Source organism: Belonocnema kinseyi, chromosome 7 (genome assembly GCF_010883055.1).
Source record: "Belonocnema kinseyi isolate 2016_QV_RU_SX_M_011 chromosome 7, B_treatae_v1, whole genome shotgun sequence".
Lineage (NCBI taxonomy): Eukaryota > Metazoa > Arthropoda > Insecta > Hymenoptera > Cynipidae > Belonocnema > Belonocnema kinseyi.
Genome location: NC_046663.1, coordinates 134893393 through 134914260, shown reverse-complemented (window position 1 = coordinate 134914260; position 20868 = coordinate 134893393). Strand labels below are relative to the sequence as shown.

At 35.3% G+C, this 20868-nt stretch overlaps 3 protein-coding genes across 4 annotated transcripts in view; 2 read left to right on the top strand and 1 right to left on the bottom strand.

The window, feature by feature from the left end:
• LOC117176247 (protein VAC14 homolog) overlaps nt 1–20868 on the bottom strand; it is a 193959-nt gene that overhangs the window by 109997 nt on the left and 63094 nt on the right. The window lies entirely within an intron of this gene.
• Nucleotides 4225–5371, top strand: LOC117176687 (piggyBac transposable element-derived protein 4-like). Its single transcript, XM_033366940.1, has 2 exons — nt 4225–4501; nt 4635–5371. The coding sequence occupies exons 1-2, from the start codon at nt 4225–4227 to the stop codon at nt 5369–5371; spliced, it is 1014 nt and encodes a 337-aa protein (XP_033222831.1).
• Nucleotides 5377–6090, top strand: LOC117176686. The gene has a single exon (XM_033366939.1). The coding sequence runs from the start codon at nt 5377–5379 to the stop codon at nt 6088–6090; it is 714 nt and encodes a 237-aa protein (XP_033222830.1).

Below are 20868 nucleotides of genomic sequence, written 5' to 3'. Positions count from 1 at the left end.
AATATTTGAGAGAATTTTAAAAGATTCCAAGAAATTTCCAATTGATCACAGTAATTTAGAATGATATTTTAAAGGATTTGATGTATATTTTAGGATATTTTAATAGATTTCAAGTAATTTTTAAATTATTTTAATAATTTAGTGTGAGATTTTTAAGGATTTTAAATATTTTAGGGTATTTATTGGATTTTAAGATATTTTCAAGAGCTTTAAGAAAATTTAAAGATTTTAAAAGGTTTTTAAGGATTTTAAATATTTGAGGATGTATTGAAAGATCTCAAGGAATTTTCAACTTATTTTTATAATTTAATGGAATTTCAAAGAATTTTAGCAACTTTAGCAGGGTTATTTAAAAAATTCCAAAGTACTTTAGAAATCTTTAAAAGATGTCAAGGTCTTTCAAAATATTTTGAAGGATTCGAAATATTTGAGAGTATTTTAAAACGTTCCATGGAATTTTCAATTTTTGACAGTAATTTAATATGAGATTTTAAAGGATTTGATATATATTAGGATATTTTAATAGATTCCAAGGCATTTTCAATTGATTTCATTCAGTATGATATTTTAAAGGATTTGAAAGCTTTTAAGGTATTTTTAAACTTGTAAGGAATTTTCAAGAGCTTTCAAAAATTTTAAGCGGTTTTATAGGATTCAAAAATTTTCAGGATATTTTAAAACATTCCAACGAATTTTCAATTAATTTCAATAATTACGAGCGATTTCAAAGAATTTTAACGTTTTTTAAATATTTTTTTTGGTTGATGATTCATCAATTAGTTGGATAAATCTGTTTTCTGAAAATGTAACTATTTTGTAGAAAAATTATTTTCTTTTTGGTTGAAAATTAATTTTTGTAACCACAAATTTAACTATTCTATGTTTAAATGAAAAGTGATCTTTTTTAGTTAAAATTTTTTGTATTTTATTGAATACTCTTCTTTCTTGGTAGAAAATTAATCTTTGTTGTCGAAAATTTAACTATGATTAACCATTAATTTTTTGTTCAGAAAATTTGTCTTCATGGAAAATAAATTTCTTTTGTGCAAAGTTCATGTATTTTATTAGAAATGCCTTTTTTAGTATACAATTTAGCTTTTCGGATGAAAATGTAATTTTTTTATTTAAAAATTTACTATTATGTTGAAAACAATTAAAATTTTTTTTTTGTTCAGATATGTATTTGATTCAAAATTTTTTTGTTGCAGAAAACTAACTGTTTTAGTTGAAAGTTTAACTATTTCTATTAAAAGTTAGTCAACTATTTACTTATATTAATATAATATTTCATAATTACAATATTAACATTAATTATATATATATGTAATAGCAATAATAACCATATTATGTACACCTGGAAAACATAACCTGAAAATCGACGCATGCATGAAATTAAGAATCACGCAAAACATCCAAATCGCCAATTTCTTCAATTTCTTTCAAATGGGGAGCGAGATATAAATAGAAGACCACCGAAGTCTTCCGAAGCCTACAGATCGGCCATCATCGTACAGCAGAACTCCGAAGTCGAATCGTGCATTTTCGGCTTACATACGAACACACAGTGGTAATCATGCACCTTCTGTTCTGCGGCTCCCAAACGGTAGGTATGGTGGGGGTAAATTTCATCCACGATCTGGCAGCTCTGTGGAGAGGGTAGCGGACTCAGGTACGGGCAAGCAACGCGGAAGGCCCTCAAATTTACAGCGCCTTAACAAGCTAGGCAACGCGGGTTCGAACAGAAGTCTGGACGAATGGCAAAAAAAGGCAAGCGCGACCAGCAGTGAAGGGGAGGAAAAAAGGAAAAGAGTGGCTGGGGAAGAGAAGGTAGAAAAGAACCAGGAGAACAAGAGAGTTAAAATTATAAGGAAAACACCAGAGAGAGAAAGAGAGAGCAGAGATCTAAAGAAATAAAACAGTTGGAAGAACGGGTACTCAATCTAGAAATTAGGAATGAGCATATGGGGGAAAAGACAGAAAATGAGGAAATAGTTAAAAGGAATGAAAAAACGTCCGAAGTAAGAATGAAAGATTAAAGGAAAGACCCAGTGCGATCGAAAGAAGATTAGAAGGGGAAGAAAGGGGAAAGAGGGAAAATATCATAGTAGTTAAGAGATTAAAAGTGGAGAGTGAAACAGGAGAAGTAGAAATAACAAATCTTTTGCGAGATATTACAGTGCAGGTAAGGGTAGAAGGAGTCAAGAGAATAGAAGGGACAAAGGAAGGAAAAGAAGGAATGTTTATAGTAAAAGTGGGGAGTGAGGAGGAGAAAAAGGAAATTATGGAGAGAAAAAAATTATTGAGAGGAAAAAGGGAAAGAATTGAAGAAGATCTGACATGGAGGGAGAGGAAAAGGAGATGGCAAATAGAGCAGAGGGCTTGGGTAGCGAGGAAAAGGGGCCATATGGTGTCGATAGGGAGAGACAGGTTATGGATAAATGGGGAGGAATGGTGCTGGGATGAAGAATTACAAGAATTAAGGAAAAAGGAAAAAGTCTTGAGAAAGTTAGGGGGAAGGGAGACGATAGAGAGTCTAGAAATAAATCAGAGGGGTTTCCAAACGGCAAAGGGGAAATAAAGTGAAGATGAAAAAAGAGGGAGGGGAAGAGAGAAACGCGAAAATAGCTTTCTGGAATGTGTCAGGTTTGAAGAACAAGAATAAAGGATTTTGGGAGGAGTTAGAAAAGTTAGATGTGATTATGATGAGTGAAATTTGGGCTGATGAGAAGGACTGGAAGGGAATAAAAAAGCTGTTACCATCTTTTCTCCCTTTTACGGCTAATTTTTTTCATCCAAGTCACCATGCCGCCCATCCCTCTCCCTTTAACGTGTTTGGAGGAAAAGGATGGAACAATGATAAAAAAAATTATAATTAGGAAAGCCGAAATAGCGGTGGTGTGTGTATACAGAAGAAGAGGGGGAAAGGAAGGCTGGAGAGTAATAAGGAGGTGGATGGAGAAAAAGAAGGAAGAATTGGTTTTAATAGGAGGGGACTTAATTGTATGGACTAGCGAACAAGGGGAAGGGGTATGGGATGAAGAAAAGGAGGCATTTATGGTTTATATGTAATGGCAATATGAAAGGAGATGAGGAAGGAGAGACCACATTCAGAGGAAAGGGAGCAACAGTAGTAGAGTACATCTTGGCTGAAAAAAGAATGCGACATATGATAAGGAGTATGAAGGTAGGGAATGAGATAGGGTCCGAGCACTTCCCGGTCATAGTTACACTAAGGAGAGGTGTCAGTGCGTGGCAGAGGGAGAAAGGAAAAAGGGTGCGAAAGAAACACGAAAATGGGAATCTGGGGGGGTTGATAAATTAAAAGAGTTTAAACAAAAGATGGAAAAGGAGAAGGTTATGTATGAAAAAGAGGATGGAATAAACTCGTTAATTGAAAAGTTGAAGGGGTCCATTGAAAAGGTAAAGGATAAGCTGGGTACTAATGAAGAGAGAGTTGGGGGAAAGAGAGGAGGGTGGGACGAGGAATGCTGGGAGAGTAAAGAGAGAATAAAAGAGTGTGTGAGCAAATGGAGAATAGGGGAAATGGAGAAGGAGGAGTATAACAGGAGGAAAAAAGAACATGAGAAGATGCAAGAAATAAAAAGACAAAGGGGAAAGGAAGCATATAAAGCAGAGGTAGAAAAAGCGATCAAAGAAGGCAGGGTGTGGGATGTCATAAATAGGGATAGAGGGGAAAGGAAGGGTATTAACGAAGAAATAGAAATGGAGGAATGGACGGATTATTTTAAGGGTCTATTATAGGGAGAGCAAAATAAGATCAAAGGAGAAAAGTGTAGGATAGTCCAAGGAGAAATGGAGGAAGGGAACGAGATAACAAGAGAAGAAGTGGATGAGGCAATAAATAGGTTAACCTTCGCTCCCACTTCTGGTTCAAATTGACCCGTACCTCGAGTTTGGTCGCGTATACCTTCAAGGGAATTGATAAATTGGCTCACCCGACATTCTGAAACTATAGTTTGATATTCGGACTGTACGTTGAAGGCAGTCCCGCCATGGAGCATCTCGCAGTCGCATGCTCAGCGGCATTCGCCACATCGCTCGGGTCAAATTGTCACAGGTGTGTGGTGCGCGTCGACTCGAGTACTTTTTGGGTGTTAGCGTAAATTTATGTGAATACTTCAAATATCCTTTAAAACATTCAAATACGTGTTTTGTATTCCGTGTGTGAATGTATTAACACTAGTGAGGTTATTATAAAGCATAATGGCGTATAATCTACGATCAAGAATTGACAATGAGCTGATGCCCGATGATAGAGAAACATTTGGCGGCGAGCAATCCGAAGATGAAGGAGACAATGTTTCAGAACAATCAGAGTTCAGTTCAAAGTCAGAGCCAAGTGAAGATGAAGATTTAGAGAATGTGACTTTGAATCAAAGAATTCTGGAGCAGCGTGAACAAGCTAGAGGCCGCCCAACAACAACATTACGCAGTAAAAATGGGACAAAGTGGAGCACTAAGCCGCGCACAAGAGTATCAGGTTAGTCGTAAAATACGTTGTATAAACATAGAGTCCTTCTATTTACTCTATAAATTACGGTGCTCACTCGGTTTTTACTATTTCTTCTTGAGCAATAATTCTTTAATTTTTCTTTTATTTTCGAAAATTGCAGATCGAATGTCGACAGAAGAGAGAAACCCTGGGCCTAGAAACGGAGCTGAAAACTGTAAAAACGTTGCTGAATTTTGGGAGCTACTTTTCAATCAAGAACTCCGAAATAAAATCGTAGAGTACACCAACAAGCAAATTCAACACGTATGTGCACAAATGATGGCAGAAGGCAAAGCAATGCAAACGTTTCATTATGAAACTGACTTGGTAGAAATGAATGCGTTCATAGGACTGTTGTACTATTCTGGAATGTGGAAGGCCAGTCATGTAAGCATAATAGAATTATGGGCTAAAGAGAATGGCAACACTTTCTATCACTGCACTATGCCGAAAAATCGGTTTGAATTTTTAGCATCAACTTTACGTTTCGATGTGAAAGAAAATCGATCGAAAAATGATAGATTCTCAGCTATTAGAGAGTTGTGGGAAATGTTCATCAAAAATTGTCAACATTACTATGAGCCCATTAATACGATGACGGTAGATGAGCAGCTTTTATCGTTCCGCGGTTGCTGTCTATTTCGCATTTATATAAAGTCCAAGCCAGACAGATATGGTTTAAAAATAATTACTCTGAATGATGCTCAGACGTACTATTTAGTAAATGGCATTCCTTATTTGGGGGAGACTGGTCACCCGAAAACTGAGTCATCAGGGGAATTTTTTTTTCGAAAAGTTACCGCGCCAATTCACGGTCGGTTACGTGCGATAATTAGTTTACAAGTGTTCCTCTATTGAAAACCATGTACGTACCTCCGTACAATATGAAGATTACTGGTACAACTCGCAAGAATAAACCAGATATCCCTAATCAAATGAAGATTGGTTCAAGGGAGGTTCCAGCATCGTCATTTTGCCACAGCGGAGACGTAACTTTGGTCAGCTACAAGCCGAAGAAGAACAAAATTGTTCTACTTGTTAGCACTAAAATGACGAAGTTTAACATTGGAGAAGCAAGGAAACCAGAAATGGTTTTATTTTACAATAAGACGAAAGGTGGTACCGACACTTTCGATAAACTTTGTCATGCGTACACTACAGCCCGAGCAACAAATCGCTGGCCGATGAGGTTTTTCTTTGGTATGCTCGATCAAGCTTCCGTGAATGTTAGGATTCTAGAAACTTGCAAAAATTCTCGAGCAGATGCAACAGTGAACAAATCTCCTCAAGTCACTATGAAGTCTCTTATATTTCATCTTATAACTCCGTATATGCGGCAAAGATTGGAAATCAACACGCTGCGCATCGATTTACGCAGGGGAATTGGGATGATTCTTGGACTTTCACCAGATGATATGCTCGAAGAAGAGAGGCCAAAATTACTCAAGAGAGCTCGCTGTGCCAGCTGCCCATCCTCGAAGGATAAGAAGACACAAATGCAATGCCCATCGTGCAAGCGCCCAATGTGCGATGACTATCGCATCTACCTGTGCAACGAGTGCGGTGGCTGCGATTAGAATATTTTAGTGCCGCAAAATGTATCAAATTATGTAAGATGATATTAATTATAAAGTATTTTTTACAAAACATTTAGAATATGTCTGAAAATTAATAATAAGGTTTTTTCTTGTCAATAATGAAGCTTTTTTTGCAGTTTCATCCAGAAATACGCTGTTTTGGTTGCCCGGAAAATAACTTCCTTCACTTTGCCAAATAAATACCTTTTTTGGAAGATCCATCAATTAACTATTTTTTTTATGATTTTAATACATTTGAAAAATCAACTCCTAAATTTTTAGCTAAAAATATTTAAAATTACATAATTTTCGATTTTTATACCAAAATACGTTGTTTTTTTTTCCAAAACTTTTTTTGGCGAATTTTTTTTGTGATTAAATATTTTTTTCGGTATTTTTTGTTTATGCCATCAAATTCTGCAATAAATCTAGTATATCGGTGATTTTTTTCGAATGAATTGGTTAAGCCGTTGAGAATGATGCCCGATCAAAAATGTGGTCGGGTCAATTTGACCCGATATAGGGAATTCGATTGAAAAAATAGGTGGTGGGAGGGAAGGTTAAAAAGAAATAAGGCGACGGGAGACGACGGGATGGAGAACGAAGCGATGAAGTTTGAAGGAGAAGGGATTAGGGATGGGATGTGGAAGATCTGCAAGATATGGAACGGGGAAGGTTGGCCGGAAGAGTGGACGACGGGACTGGTGGTACCGCTTATCAAGAAAGGGAAAGGAAAGAAGGTAGAGGAATACAGAGGGATCACTCTCATGTCAGTCGCCTATAAAATATATGCAGAAATCTTAAGAAAATGGTTGGAGAGTCAGGTAGAACAAAAAGAAAGTATCCCACATAATCAGAAGGAATTTAGAAGAGGGATGGGAACTATAGGCAACATCTACATACTTAACTATTTAGTTAACAGAAATTTGGGGGGAAAGGAAGGGAAACTAGTTACTTCGTTCGTAGATTTCAAAGCAGCGTTTGACTCAATGAACAGAAAAGTGCTATGGCAGGCAATGGAAGAGAGGGGTGTAGAGGAAAAGTTAGTGGAGAGGATAAAGGAAATTTTTACTGAAACCAGGATTAGGGTGAAAATAGGAAAGAAAAATGGGCAGGTTTTCTGGACAGGCTGAGGTCTAAGGCAAGGGTGCCCGTTGAGTCCGTTACTATTTAGTATCCTATTGGCAGACTTAGAGTAGAAGCTAAAGGAGAAAGGGAAAGGAGTAACGGTTTTGGGTAATAGTAAACTATACTCTCTAGCATACGCGGACGATGTAGTTCTATTAGCAGATGGTGAGAAGGGGATGAACCTAATGATGAGAATCTTCGAAGAGTATGTGGGAACAAAAGAGCTAACGGTGAACGTAGATAAGACAAAGGTGATGTGTTTTAGAAATAGAAAGAGCAAAATAAATTAAATTTGGAAGATCAACGGACAAAAAGTGGAAATTGTGGAGGAGTTCTATTACCTAGGTTTTTGGTTTGAGGCAGAAGGGGGAAACAAGCTGCAGGTGAGGAAAAGAATTGAATGTGCGAGTAAATTAATGGACCAAGTATGGGGTACAGGAAAGAGAAGGTTCAAGAACGATTGGAGAATGAGGGTCTGGTTGTTTGATGCGTTGGTGTGGGCGGTATGGTGTTATGGTGTGGGGATCTGGAGATGGAAGGAACATAGGAAAGTGGAGAGCATGCATGAGCATTTTCTCAGGTGGGTATTGGGGGTTAGCTGGAGTTGCCCAGGATATATGTTAAAAGAAGAGTTAGGAAGAGAGAATATGGTTACTAGACAAATTAAGAGAGCATGCAGGTTTGAAGAAAAGCTAAAAAGGGGAGAGGGAAGTAGAATTGCACAAGCATGTTTCGGCGAAATTCGGAACAATGAAGCGAGAGGTAATGTGGGAAATTCAAAATGGGAGGAAGAAAGAAGAAAAATGAGAAGGGTGTGTAATTTCCGAGAAGCGGTTATGGAGTGGCAGGACATAAAGTTAGAGCTATTGGTTAAACAAGGTGAAGAGAGATGGACAAAGATTATAGATTCGAGGTACAATAGATGGTATATGATGGTCAAAGGGTTGACGGAACCAGAATATCTACAAAAAATAAAAAAAGGAGAAAAATGGAGTAGGGTTGTACGGTTCAGAATGAGAGAAGGAGTGAGAGCATGCAGATATTAGATGGATGAAGAGGAGAATTTATGCAGAGTATGTGGATACGAAGTGTAGTCATGGGCACATGTATTAGAGAGATGTACAGGAGAGGAAGAGGGACAATTGAGTGTGGATGAGTGTGTAAGATGGATCTTGGATGGTAGTGGACAGGGAGTGATGTGGATGAAGAAATTGGAAGAAGTAAGGGAAAGCAAGGGAGTAGAGCAGAGCCAAACGGGCGATCCTGAAAAGGGACAGTAAAAACGAAAATTGTTTTCAATATCGTGGAAAATGCATTTTTTTATGGTAAGAGGAAACGGAAGCCCTGGAAGCTAGTTCATTTTAGGAATTAATATCACTACTGTTACTATTGTTTATCTTACGTAATGCGAAAGAGTAGAATATAAGTAGTAGTTAAGTTAGACTAAGGATGGAATTGTAAATATATGTACAGGGAGCGGAGGCCCTCATACCCGTAAAAGGGAGAGATTAAATACATACATACATATATACATACATACATACATACATACATACATACATACACAAGTAAACCAGAGAAAGCACGTTAAAGATAAGAACTTGATACTTTTGAAGAATTGCTCTAACTGAAAATACTTCTAGGCAATTTATTTGTTACAATAAGAAATATAATTTTGTTTATCATGAAAGATTTTTTTTTTAAATTTCTGAGTTATTATTTAAAAAAATTATTTTTAAATGTTGGATATGGCCAATTCGTAAACCACGTTTGGTTACCTGATGTATTTCGAGACTTTAATAAACCACCGCACCAACAGAGTTCAGGACCTTCATCCCTCTAACTTTCATAGCTGTGATGCTTTCGTTTTTTCGTGCTTCAACTGAATTATGACTGTTAATGTGTGAAAATTTAAAAATATTGTTTTACTTAATATTAACGTAGTACCTTTTCCATGATATGTTAAAAATAACTTCGTATTTCAGTATATTGTCCAGAATTCATCAAAGAATAATAAGAATTATAAATTTTGAGTATGAATAACTTCAAACCATTTCTATGGGTCCCCAAAACATTAATGCAGACCACTTTCCTCACGGGAGAAATTCCTAGTCACTTTCCGGGTTTTTCTCGGTTCTCACAAAATTGAGTTGGAAATGAACATTTTTATGGAAAATTCATATTTTTAGGGTTGAAAATTCGTCTTTTTTGATTAGTATTTTGAGAAATTATTATTCATACAATGGGCTTTCAGTACGAAATTTTTATGAAATTAAAGAAAAAATCTCAACTCCTAACTTTTCCTTTTGAATAACTAAAATTGAATATAATAGCTTTTTTATTGGGGGACTATTTCTAGAGATATGTTTTACCATTATAGACATTTTATTACTTGCTACTTTTGAAATTAAAACTAATTTTTTACAGTCATTTGATCGGAAACAAAAAGTGCTTCAAGTGCTTTCAGGATGAATAAATAACCTATTATTTTTCGAAACATCCCCTACGAATTTAAATATCCAGAATTTTGTATTATAGTTTGTAATCTAATTTAGGCTTGTATAACTTTCAAACCAGGAAATTAAAGAAATTTTTTATTTATTCTAACACTTCTACGTATAACTAAATTTCATACAAAATGACGTTAGCCTGATTCTTAAAGGCAACGAAAAGCTATCCTATTCTTCGTAGAACCCACCGTAATATAGGCTGAAATGATGACTGTATTTCGAGAAATGTCAAAAATCAGTCATTTATTATAAAAAATATCGTATGCGCCAAGGGAGATTAGGGCTTTTTCGATGAGCGTGTGTTTTCAGTTCAACTAGTGGCCATTTTAAATTATAATCCTTAATTGCCGACATCAGCAAAGTACCTTGTTGCCCACTTTTTGAAGGACAATTGCAAAAGGCACGCCAAAAAGAACATTGTGTGCGCCAGTTTGGTCCGAAAGTTTCAAATTCCGCACGATACAAAGCAAGCCTATAATATATACTGCGGAATGCTCAGAGAAGTGTGACAAGCACTTGTCATTTCTGTGCATTGTAAGTGATTTTCATTTTCTAACACATACCCTTTTTTTTACTTTTAACGTAACTTGATGCTCAATATTATTTTATAATAATTTCAGACACACAAGAGGAAGCATTTAAAGCATTAAACTCAGCCAAGAACATAATGTCACCTACTCGCTTCATAAAGAGTGCTTCGGAAATGAGCTCTTCTGATGACAGAAAGCGATGCCGTTTGTAAAAGAATGCAGAACGAAGCATCCAAAGATCAGTTAAAAAATGAACTGTAAAGACGAATGGATATCTTGTGACATAAACACTCTACACCGGTAAATAAGGCAGACGCGAGTTATGTTTATCTGGCAAAACACTATTGAGGTATAGCGCAATTGAATAAAACGTGCCAAAAATGATTTTACAGAAAATTCACATTATAGAATAATGTAGGTCTAGTGAAAATGAATTAAACAAATTTATTTTCCTACCCTACTTTAACGCTTATTTAGGACTTCCCGAATATGATATTTGAACTTTAAAAAAACTTAAGGCTCCTGAAATATCTTCGACCAAAAGTCGTGCGATATTTACTTTGCCCCTATTTTTGTTATATATGGTGTTGTAACACTTTAACGTTATAAAAAATACGAGAAGAAAATCATAAAACCTATTCTTTCTCCTCGTATAGTTTAGGACTCATCGAATACTAATTTGGGCCGTACTCCTAAATTTTGGGTTCTATTTTTTTTTTTTTTCTGAAAAGTCGTGTTTGCGCTAGCTTAACTTTAAGATGGCCCAATATTGCTAAAGAACGCATTAACAATGATTTTACAGAAAATTCACCTTATAGAATAATTTATGGCTCATTTAGGGGCCTGGAAATATGATAATAAACATTGAAAAAAATGTTTGAACAATCCTAGTAAAAATGAATTGAACAAAAGCTCCCCTGATATATTTGAACTTTTAAAAAATTGTTTAAAAAATTATCGTTTAAACAAATTTACCAAAAAATGTTCTCTTTTTATGGTTTCTCTTGTATATATTCTGGCTCTTTTGTTATGTATGTTCGGGCGTTGAAAATAGTAATTGGAGTTCAACGATCTTTCTCAAAACTGTACAAAGCTTCGTACTTTCTGTTTTAAGTCAAATATTGAAAAAGATTCGTAAAAAGTAAAATGTTCTCCAACTCTCAGTAATTGCAGAATGTCTGCGAGACAACATTTTCTCGTTACTATTAATTGCAAAAAATAATACCATCTCATAAATTATAGGGGAAGTACACTTTTTCAAACAAATCAAAACTAATGAAAAACTTAAATACTTGAAAATTTCTAGCTAAATTTTCCCTTATAGATTAAGAATAATTTATGCTACAAAAGTGTAAAAATTCGTATTATCATATCCCCAGAGTCCGAAATGAGCCCTAAATTAGTCTATAAGATGAATTTTCTGTAACATCATGTTTAGTACGTTTTACAGCAATGATTGTCCAGCTAAACGTTAAAGCGGAGCACAAACTATTGTTTACAACAATAATAGAGCCCGAAAATTGGGAGTACGGGCCCAAACTAGTCCTCAATGAGCTCTAAATTATACGAGGGGAAAGAATGAGTTTTATGATTTTTTTCACATATTTTTCTATAATGTTACGGTGGCATACCACCATTATAAAAACAAATGGGTAAAGGAAATATTGCAAGACTGTCGGTCGACGATATTTTAAGAGCTTTAAATGAGTCTGAAATAATGCAAAAGAAACAAAAAAATTAATTTGGCTGGGTAAATTGGTTTAAACAATTTTTTTACAGTTCAAATATCATATTCGGGGAGCCCTAAATAAGCCTTAACGCAGGATAGGAAAAGAAATTTGTTAAATTATTTTTCAGTAGGATTGTTTAAACAAAAATTGTCTGAATTTTTTTTTAATTTTTGATTATCATATTCGCAGAGCCCCAAATGAGCCTTAAATTATTATATAAGGTGAAGCTAGCACAAACATTATTTTTTACAAAAAATAAAGGAGCACAACATTTAGGAATAGGGGCCTAAATTAGCCCTAAATGACCCCTTCATTATAAAATAGGTCACACCTCTATACCTCAATAGCGTTGTGCCAGCTCAAAATACCTGCAGACGTGTGCCCCTTGAAGACTCTTATCATGTCCCTTATGGTGGTCCAAAAAACGCTTTTCGAGCTACAGGGCAAGACACTCCCCGACCCCAAAAGTTTCCATTACCGATGAAAGAAAATCCGTATTTTTATTCCGAAATCCGAATGTTAACATGTGCCACCAGGCACTTCAAAATCCCATTTAATTAGCATGGGAAAATTTTGAATTTTCGAAAAATTGAACTCATGTTCCAGGGTTTCACCGAAACATGCCAATTTTTGTACAGATTTAAAAGAAATGTCTACGAAATAAAACTATACTAATAACTTTCATTTCCAACCCCCCCCCCCCTTCTGCAGCACACCATATATGAGCCACAAATATAAAAAAAGAAAACTATATTTTTACGTATTATTGTTACTTTTCAGCAATTTCCGTTCTCTTTTTTTCATAAAACTAATTACTAATTGGCAATTTTAATGTGCACCAGATTTCTAAAAACTGAGCCAGAAATGTCCAATTTTTTAAATTGATATCCTAGGTTACTTTTTGTTGAATAATTACATCATTTTGATACATTTTTTCTAATGTTTAACAAATTTCTATTTGTTTAAACAATCATTATTTTCTCAACCAGTTAGTTTTCGACAAATAAAAAAATGACATAAAATAGAACACATAAAATAGAATACATAAAATTATGTTCATGACAGTATAGTGTACAGAAAGAATACATTTACCACTTTTGGATTGTTTAACCAAATATAATTTGTTTAAATAATTACTTTTCCCAGTATTCTTTTAAAATCATAATTAATTGAATGTCTTCTATTTTATTTCATTTTCTCAGTTATCGAAAAATGACTGCCTGTGCAAATAAAAATTGTTTAAACAAATAGAAATTTGTTAAACATTGGAAAAATGTATAAAAATTATGTAATTATTAAATAAAAAGTAAACAAGGATACCAATTTAAAAAATTGGGCATTTCTCAATTAGAAAATACGATTTTTTTACATTTTTGGAGAATGAATCATTGTTTCAATTCTTCACATTCGTTTAAACAATTGAAAATTGTTTAAAAAGTCATGGTACATATTCAAATTGCCAATTAGTAATTATTTTTGTGAAAAAAGGACAACGGAAATTGGTGAAGAGTAACGATAATACGTAAAAATATATTGTCTTTATTTTTGGCTCATACTTGGTGTGCTGCAGGAGGGTGGGGGTGGGTTGGAAATGAAAGTTATTAGTATGGTTTTATTTCGTAAACACTCCTTTTAAATCTGTACCAAAATTGGCATGTTTTGATGAAACCCTGGAACATGAGTTCAATTTTTTGAAAATTCCAAATTTTCCCAAGCTAATTAAGTGGGACTTTGAAGTGCCTGGTGGCACGTGTTAATGTACGAATTTCGAAAACAAAAAAATTACTGATTTTCTTTAATCGGAAATGGAAACTTTTGGGTGGGTGTTTTGCCCTCTAGAATGAAAAAAATGGCAATGCATTTTTGGACCACCCTAATGTCCCTAGCCATCCACAGTCTCTCATTAAAATTTTTTTCATTTCCTTTATTATCCTGCAGGCAACAAAAAGGTTCAAAAGGTGCAGCAATTAACTCCAATGTGAACTAGGTGAAGCGAGCACTTCAAGTGCACAAAATGTCTTTAGCCTTCCCAAGCAGAAACCCGTAAATATTAATTTCATGTACCCGTAATGTAGACGTTTTTATTCTGCGAAGAGCGAAAATGAATAATTTTTTCCAACTTTACAATTTTGTTACAGATTATTACAAATTCAGAGACATTACAGTCTAGCACTACCGAAAGAAATCTCTGAGTTTTCTTTAGCGAAATAGCCTGGCCCATTTGAATCTATAAACAAAGTCGATTTGAAACAAAATAGTCTCGGAGATAGTTTGAGAGATTTGGGTCCATTTTAAGATCCTTTTAGTGGTCCTTTTAAGAGTGGCGCGACGGTAATATAATGTTCCTTTTGTATTCGTTACGTACCGGGCGGGCAGAGTTATTTACAGCAGTTGGTCGTGGCTAATCCGCTCTCCCTTTTTAAATTTCTCTTCAAATTATTAACACTTTTTTTTAATCGATTAATTTTCTCATTATACTTATTTATAATTATAACTTATATACTGATATACAATTTTCTATTTGAATTCAAAAATGTTGTCTTTTTTGGCGTATCTCATTTCATTTACGAGAAACGTTCTATTAATTCCAATTTTAAGCATTAAAAAAAAGAAGTTAGATATCTGAAATCATCGAAACCCGTAGATTTCGAATTAATGTTTTAGGGTGTTAACTATGAAATTAAAAAAAATCTACTTCTAAATATAATCCGAAAGCTTAACAAAGGACCTTTCAATTACGGAAAGGATATTTTAAAGCCTTCAGACCATTTAAACGAGCTTCCTGGACCTTTAAAAATATCTACCTGAGTGCCTGCGGAGAATTTCTCTGAGCTTCTTTGACCTAAGGAATTTTTAGTATATACTCAAAAATTCTTTTCGGTAGGGAGGGTACAGATAATAAATCATCCTCTACCATCTGCAACTCAACAAACAAAAGAGGGCGAGAAAGAACGCAAAGTAGATGTTATGGATCCAGGCGTTGTCGATGCACTTGAAAGTGAAAACATCGTAAGTATTAGGAATAATATATAAATATAAATTTGTACAAGTTCCATCAGAAGAGTAAGCATTTTTTGTGTTTTAGGTACACATAGGATATGAGAAATACTTAGAGCGCAAGGAATATATATGCGCAATGAGCCAAGGTAAATATACGCTTGTGATTCGAAAGCTCTGTTTTTTTTTATTTTGGAAAGGATGAACTTGTGAGCCACAGCGTTCATGGAGTGAAATCCAACAGAATGCGCAACAAGCGGATCAGGCCGGTTTTGGATGCTGTAGTGGTACTAGTAATTAAAGGTAAGAAAATCAATTTCATATCAAAAAATTTATTTATTTGCCAATAACGTAATAATTTATGTTTTATTTACTTCCAGCCTGCGTGAAAAAATGGTGCCAGGGGAGATTTTTCACCCCAGAGGAAACCGCTCAGAATGTAAAGCGGGTTCCAGACTACATCTCCCACTTATATACATGACCTGCGAAAGACATGGAAAAATACAGGAAGTATGTACAGTTTTGATTTAATATTTTTTTTAGCAAAATAATTTTTTTGTTCAGATTTCAATTATAAATTTTTAATTCTTTCAGAACTTATTAATGAGGAGGAAACTGATGTCCAAAAAATAATTCCTGACAAAACAGGATCACTTGACTGCCACTAACGAAACCGCATTAATTGATGATGAAATCAATTTAATTTTGGATTCTTCGGAACCAGATTGATATAAAAAAGAACACTAAACTACTTTAGAATCGTCCTTATTATTCGATTTTGGATTCTCCTTGGTCTCACCCCCCGCCCCCTTTCTACTTTGTTAGAATGAGGAAAAACATTATCGCCACCAAATTTGAGAAAAATCTTGAGACTTTTTTTAATTTCTTTAGAAAATGTAGGACCCCTGAATTTAAATCAAAATTACAATTTACAAAATTAAAAAAGAAAATCTCGTCAAATTTTTACAAGAGGCAGATTTATATCTCAGAAAGCATTTGATGACAATTAAAATTCAAAATGTCGAACAAATTTAAGATGAAGGCTCAAAATTTCTTTGGTTTAAATTCAGTATTGCTTTGTTTGTCGCTGACAAGTATTAAGGTGTCAATTAAAACGCTACATTATTGTAAAGAAACATATTTCGTGATGCTTTCAAATAAACCTCTTGAAAAATTTAAAATGGCGCCTTTGTGAAATACTCGAAAACTCGTATTTTCTATACTTTCCTGCCAAAGATCTTACATTTTAAAGAAAAATAAATTGTATTGTTATAAAGTGTTTCGTTTGAAGTACATCTCGTACTTTTCGTTAAAATTAAAATTCCGCCTTATTAATATTTTAAAAAGTTACATCATTTTTATAGATTTAAACAAAATATGAGATACATTTTCGAAAAGTATTTAGTGATTCTCAAAACTTAAAATTTTTTTAAAGTCTGAAAGGTTGGCTAATAAAATAACATAAAAATCAAAATTTCTGACTATTCGGGGAAAAGTTTTCAAATTTCATCAAGATACACCATTCCCAGTATATTGCATCTTTACGAACAATAGTAATGAGGCAGCATTTCGACTTTAGTGAAAATTTCGAGATCTACTTCCAAGCATCCACTTTGTAACAATAAAATTGATTTTTCTTTAAAATTAAAAGATCTTGGGCAGGAAAGTATAGAAAATACGAGTTTTTGAGTATTTCATGAGGCGCCATTTTGGATTTTTCAAAATTTATACTTTCAAATATCTTGAAATATGCTTCTTTACGATATAATTTAGCCTTTTAAGTGACACCTAAAACACTGTCGCCTAGAAACAAAGAAATATTAATTTTGAAAAAATTGGGCGGCCATCTTGAATCACTTGAATCAATGTACTTTCTAATAAATAATTCTGCCTTTTGTAATAATTCGACGACATTTTGTTATTAATTGTAGAAGTCGTAACTTTGGTTTAAATTGAGGGATCCGCGATTTTGTAAATTTTGAAAAAAAAATTCGTGCATATCCAATTTTTCAGCATAATCTGAAGATCATAATTTTACGGAGTGAAAGGATTTCATTTAAATATATAAAAATGAACTGCGTTCGAAAATTTGCGGTATTTTTCTCCATTTTTAATGCATGAGTGTTTTGGACTACATGCTAATATTAAGCAATTTCGCTTAAATCTGGTGAAAATCTTTTGTTTGGTCACTCAAACAAAATATGGAGGTAAGACCAAAGAAATTTGAAAAAAAAAAACCCACCTAAGGTATCAGGTTATGTTGTTCTTATGTATACTCTGTACGATGCCTGTGTTTGGCTAGAGCGCCCCACCGTAGGGACTGGTCGATCCTGATGACCAATCAAGTCTTAAAAAAAAATCCGGCTGGACGTTTCTCGAATATATACTTTGCCACAAGAACAAGGGATTTTATATACTCCCGGATCACTGAGGCCTGCAGTCCATGCACCAGAACGGCCTGATCTCGAAAAGGTCGGAATGAGGCGTTGACCAATCAGAAACGTTCCACGGAAATAGTGTCATTCTCGCGGCGATCTAAGCCGAACTCAGCCAAAGTGTTCGAATTTTTTAAGTTTGAGCCATAAGGCGTTCCGTTCATTTCCAAAGTTGTCACACACATGAACCGCAAAGACCGTAACACGGAATAACCGAAACACCAATCACAGAGCACCTTCGACAAAAAGGCACTTTTTCGTCTTGCCGAAGGTGCTCTGTGATTGGTGTTCCGGTTATTCCATGTTACGATAATTCCGGTTCATGTGTATGACAACTTTTTAAATGAACAGAACGCCTTTTGGCTCAAAATTAAAAATTTCGAACACTTCCGCTGCATTCGGCTTATTTCGGCCTGAGAATGACACTGTTTCCACGGAACGTTTCTGATTGGTCAACGCCTCATTCTGGCAATTCCGAGATCCGGCCGCTCTGGTGCATCGACTGTTGGCCTGAGGGGTGCCTTTCTGTCTTTAGGATTATTTAGTAGTTGCGCTATTTTCGCAGGTGATATTTTAAATATATTAGTGTAAATATATTGTAAATTGTAAAATTGTTTATTTTCGTTAATAAATTTTCTATTCTCAACGTAAACCATTTTTTATTTATCTTTAATTTCATTTATTATTTGTTTTTATTCAACGTGTACAAAAGCTGTATGAATTTCAAATAGTCATAGTGTAATTTATGTATATCGTGATAGAAACTTACTATTTATGTTTTCGTCTACGTAAAATAATTTAAATAAGGCCATGTGACGAATGTGTCAAGAGACCAGATTCCTACTTTGCCGACGCTTTTTATTTCCCAACTTATTTTCGCACGAAGCGCCAAATCGAGTTCAAAATTGGGGATAATAAATAAGAAGCACTAAAAATTGTAGGTTTGGTCCTAAAGTAATTATGAGAAAAGTTTTTTGTTGTAAATAATTGTTTTTGCTTTTTTCATAATTATTAAAATTTCGAACCAGACCCACATTTATTAGAACTTCTTATTTATTCTCCTAAACATCAACAGTCTTTCGTCCCTTGAGCTGAGAAACTGTATGGGCCAGCAGTTTTAGGAATTGTTAAACCGCAGTTTCTACACTCCGAGTCGGGTGTATTTACCTGACTCATGATTGATTGTATTTAGTGATTTAAAATAGACCTGCGGTTTTCGGCACATGCGTAGTTGAAAAAGTTGCTTACAGCCCCCTCACAAGACCAGGGCAGCCAATGACGTGGAAGTTTATTGTAAAAGTATACACAAAATTATCTGTGATTTTTCTTTAAGTTTACGGTACCTTCTAAAAGACAGTATCTTTTATCTATTATCAATCAGTAGTAAAGTAGAAGAAATCGCTCGAATATGAAACACCAACTCCTTTTCGATGGATTCCCGGGACTCTATGAACTGAAATTAAATGAATGATAGTCATTCGAAAGGCTATCGTATAACCTTTCCAATAGTAAGGATGATTTTTTCACACCACCAGCGGTTTTTTTTTTAAATAAAGATTATCCGAAAAATTAGGTTTTCGAAAATCGAAAAAGGGTGACTCCCCTACCGAAAAGAATCTTTGAGTATATACTAAAAATTCTTTAGGTCAAAGAAGCTTAGAGAAATTCTCCGCAGGCACTCAGGTAGATATTTTTAAAGGTCCAGGAAGCTCGTTTAAATGGTTTGAAGGCTTTAAAATATCCTTTCCGAAATTAAAATAAGAATACGATCATAAATAACAAGCAGAGAGGCTATTTTAAGAGAGTAGCTGACACTCTAGTGTCCTCTGTTAAGCTTTCGGATTAAAATTTAGAAGTAGATTTTTTTTAATTGCATAGTTAAAAGCCTAAAACATAATAATTCGGAATCTAGGAGTTTCGATGACTTCAGATACCTAACATTTTTTTGTAATACTTAAAATTGGAATTAACAGAACGTTTCTCGTAAATGAAATGAGATACGCCAAAAAAAGACAACATTTTTCAATTCAACTAGAAAATTGTATATCAGTATATACGTTATAATTATAAATAAGTATAACGAAAAAATTCATCAATTAAAAAAAAGTGTTAATAATTTGAAGAGAAATTTAAAAAGGAAGAGCGGATTAGCCACGACCAACTACTGTAAATAACTCTGCCCGCCCAGTACGTGACGGATACAAAAGGAACATTATATTACCGTCGCACCACTCTTAAAACGACCATTAAAGGATCTTGAAAAGGACCCAAATCTCTTAAACTATCTCCAAGACTATTTTGTTTCAAATCGACTTTGTTTATAGACTCCCCATTTGAAAGAAATGGAAGAAATTGGCGATTTGTATGTTTTGCGTGATTCTTAATTTCATGCATGCTTCGATGCTTCGTGAGGTGTCTAGAACGGTGGCTCTGGGATACCGGGCGACCTCTCAGAGTACGCAGCCTTATCCTTGCATGCGGGGCTCTACAAGGATGGATGAACCCCTTTCCATAGCTTCTCGTGGGAATAACAATGACAACACCAAACATAGTTGTAGTAAGTGCGGTTCAAAACAACAGAACGCGCAGGGGTCCCGACAATGGGTCGGCCAACAATGCCGACATTCAATGCGATGGATCGGCGGGATCTCGCAACCTTTGGGTGGACTGAGCGACTGAATCACGACTTGCTAGAGTGCTACGATGCGAGTGTGGCCCCTGGACGGGGTTACATGGCACGGCTTCATGCTCTGTGGTGCGAGAAACACCCGGAGCTATCGCACTTTTCGGAGCAACGTCTGCGAAACCATGCTGAACTACTCCGTAAAAGGGGCTATGTAAGCGGAACGTCTACTCTACCACAGCTAGAACAAGCCGGCAACAGAGAAAGAGAGGCGACACTAAGACCAACCGCGGGCAGACATCCAATAGATGACGAGCGATAGTTTACGACCCGGAGAAACATCAACACCAAGGTTTCTCTCAAGACTAAAGATCTGGCTGAAATGGATGACGAGCTTCGTGGACATTTTTCCGGAGAATCCGACCTCTGGGCTATCAATTATTGTGTGTATACTGCAGCGAGAGCTTTGGCCGATGCGAACCGTAAAACAAAACCAACGGCTGATCATAAGACCAAAAGACGAATGCATCAACTTGCCATAAAGATAGGCTGGGCAAGACAGTACGCGTCCCGCATTCAGTGTGTGATTGACTACATCACATCTGGCAGGAATTTTACCGCCAAGGTCAGAAAATTCGCGCGCGAACTCCGGACCCGTTATCACACACTTAACAAGTCAAAGCTGCTGACCAGACATGCATACCTGGGCGTGCCACAAAGCCACTTAAAGGTTCATCCGCAAATAGTTGGGTGCATACAGAGATTGATGCCGCTTTGGAAAACCAGATTTACTATCTCATCTGGCAAAAATCGTGTGACAACTAA

Excerpts from the sequence above, each read along its gene's own strand:
- LOC117176687 (XM_033366940.1), top strand. The coding sequence starts at position 4,225 with ATGGCGTATAATCTACGATCAAGAATTGACAATGAGCTGATGCCCGAT. Across the intron at positions 4,502-4,634 it reads GCCGCGCACAAGAGTATCAG|ATCGAATGTCGACAGAAGAG; the intron begins GTTAGTCGTAAA and ends CGAAAATTGCAG.
- LOC117176686 (XM_033366939.1), top strand. The coding sequence starts at position 5,377 with ATGTACGTACCTCCGTACAATATGAAGATTACTGGTACAACTCGCAAG.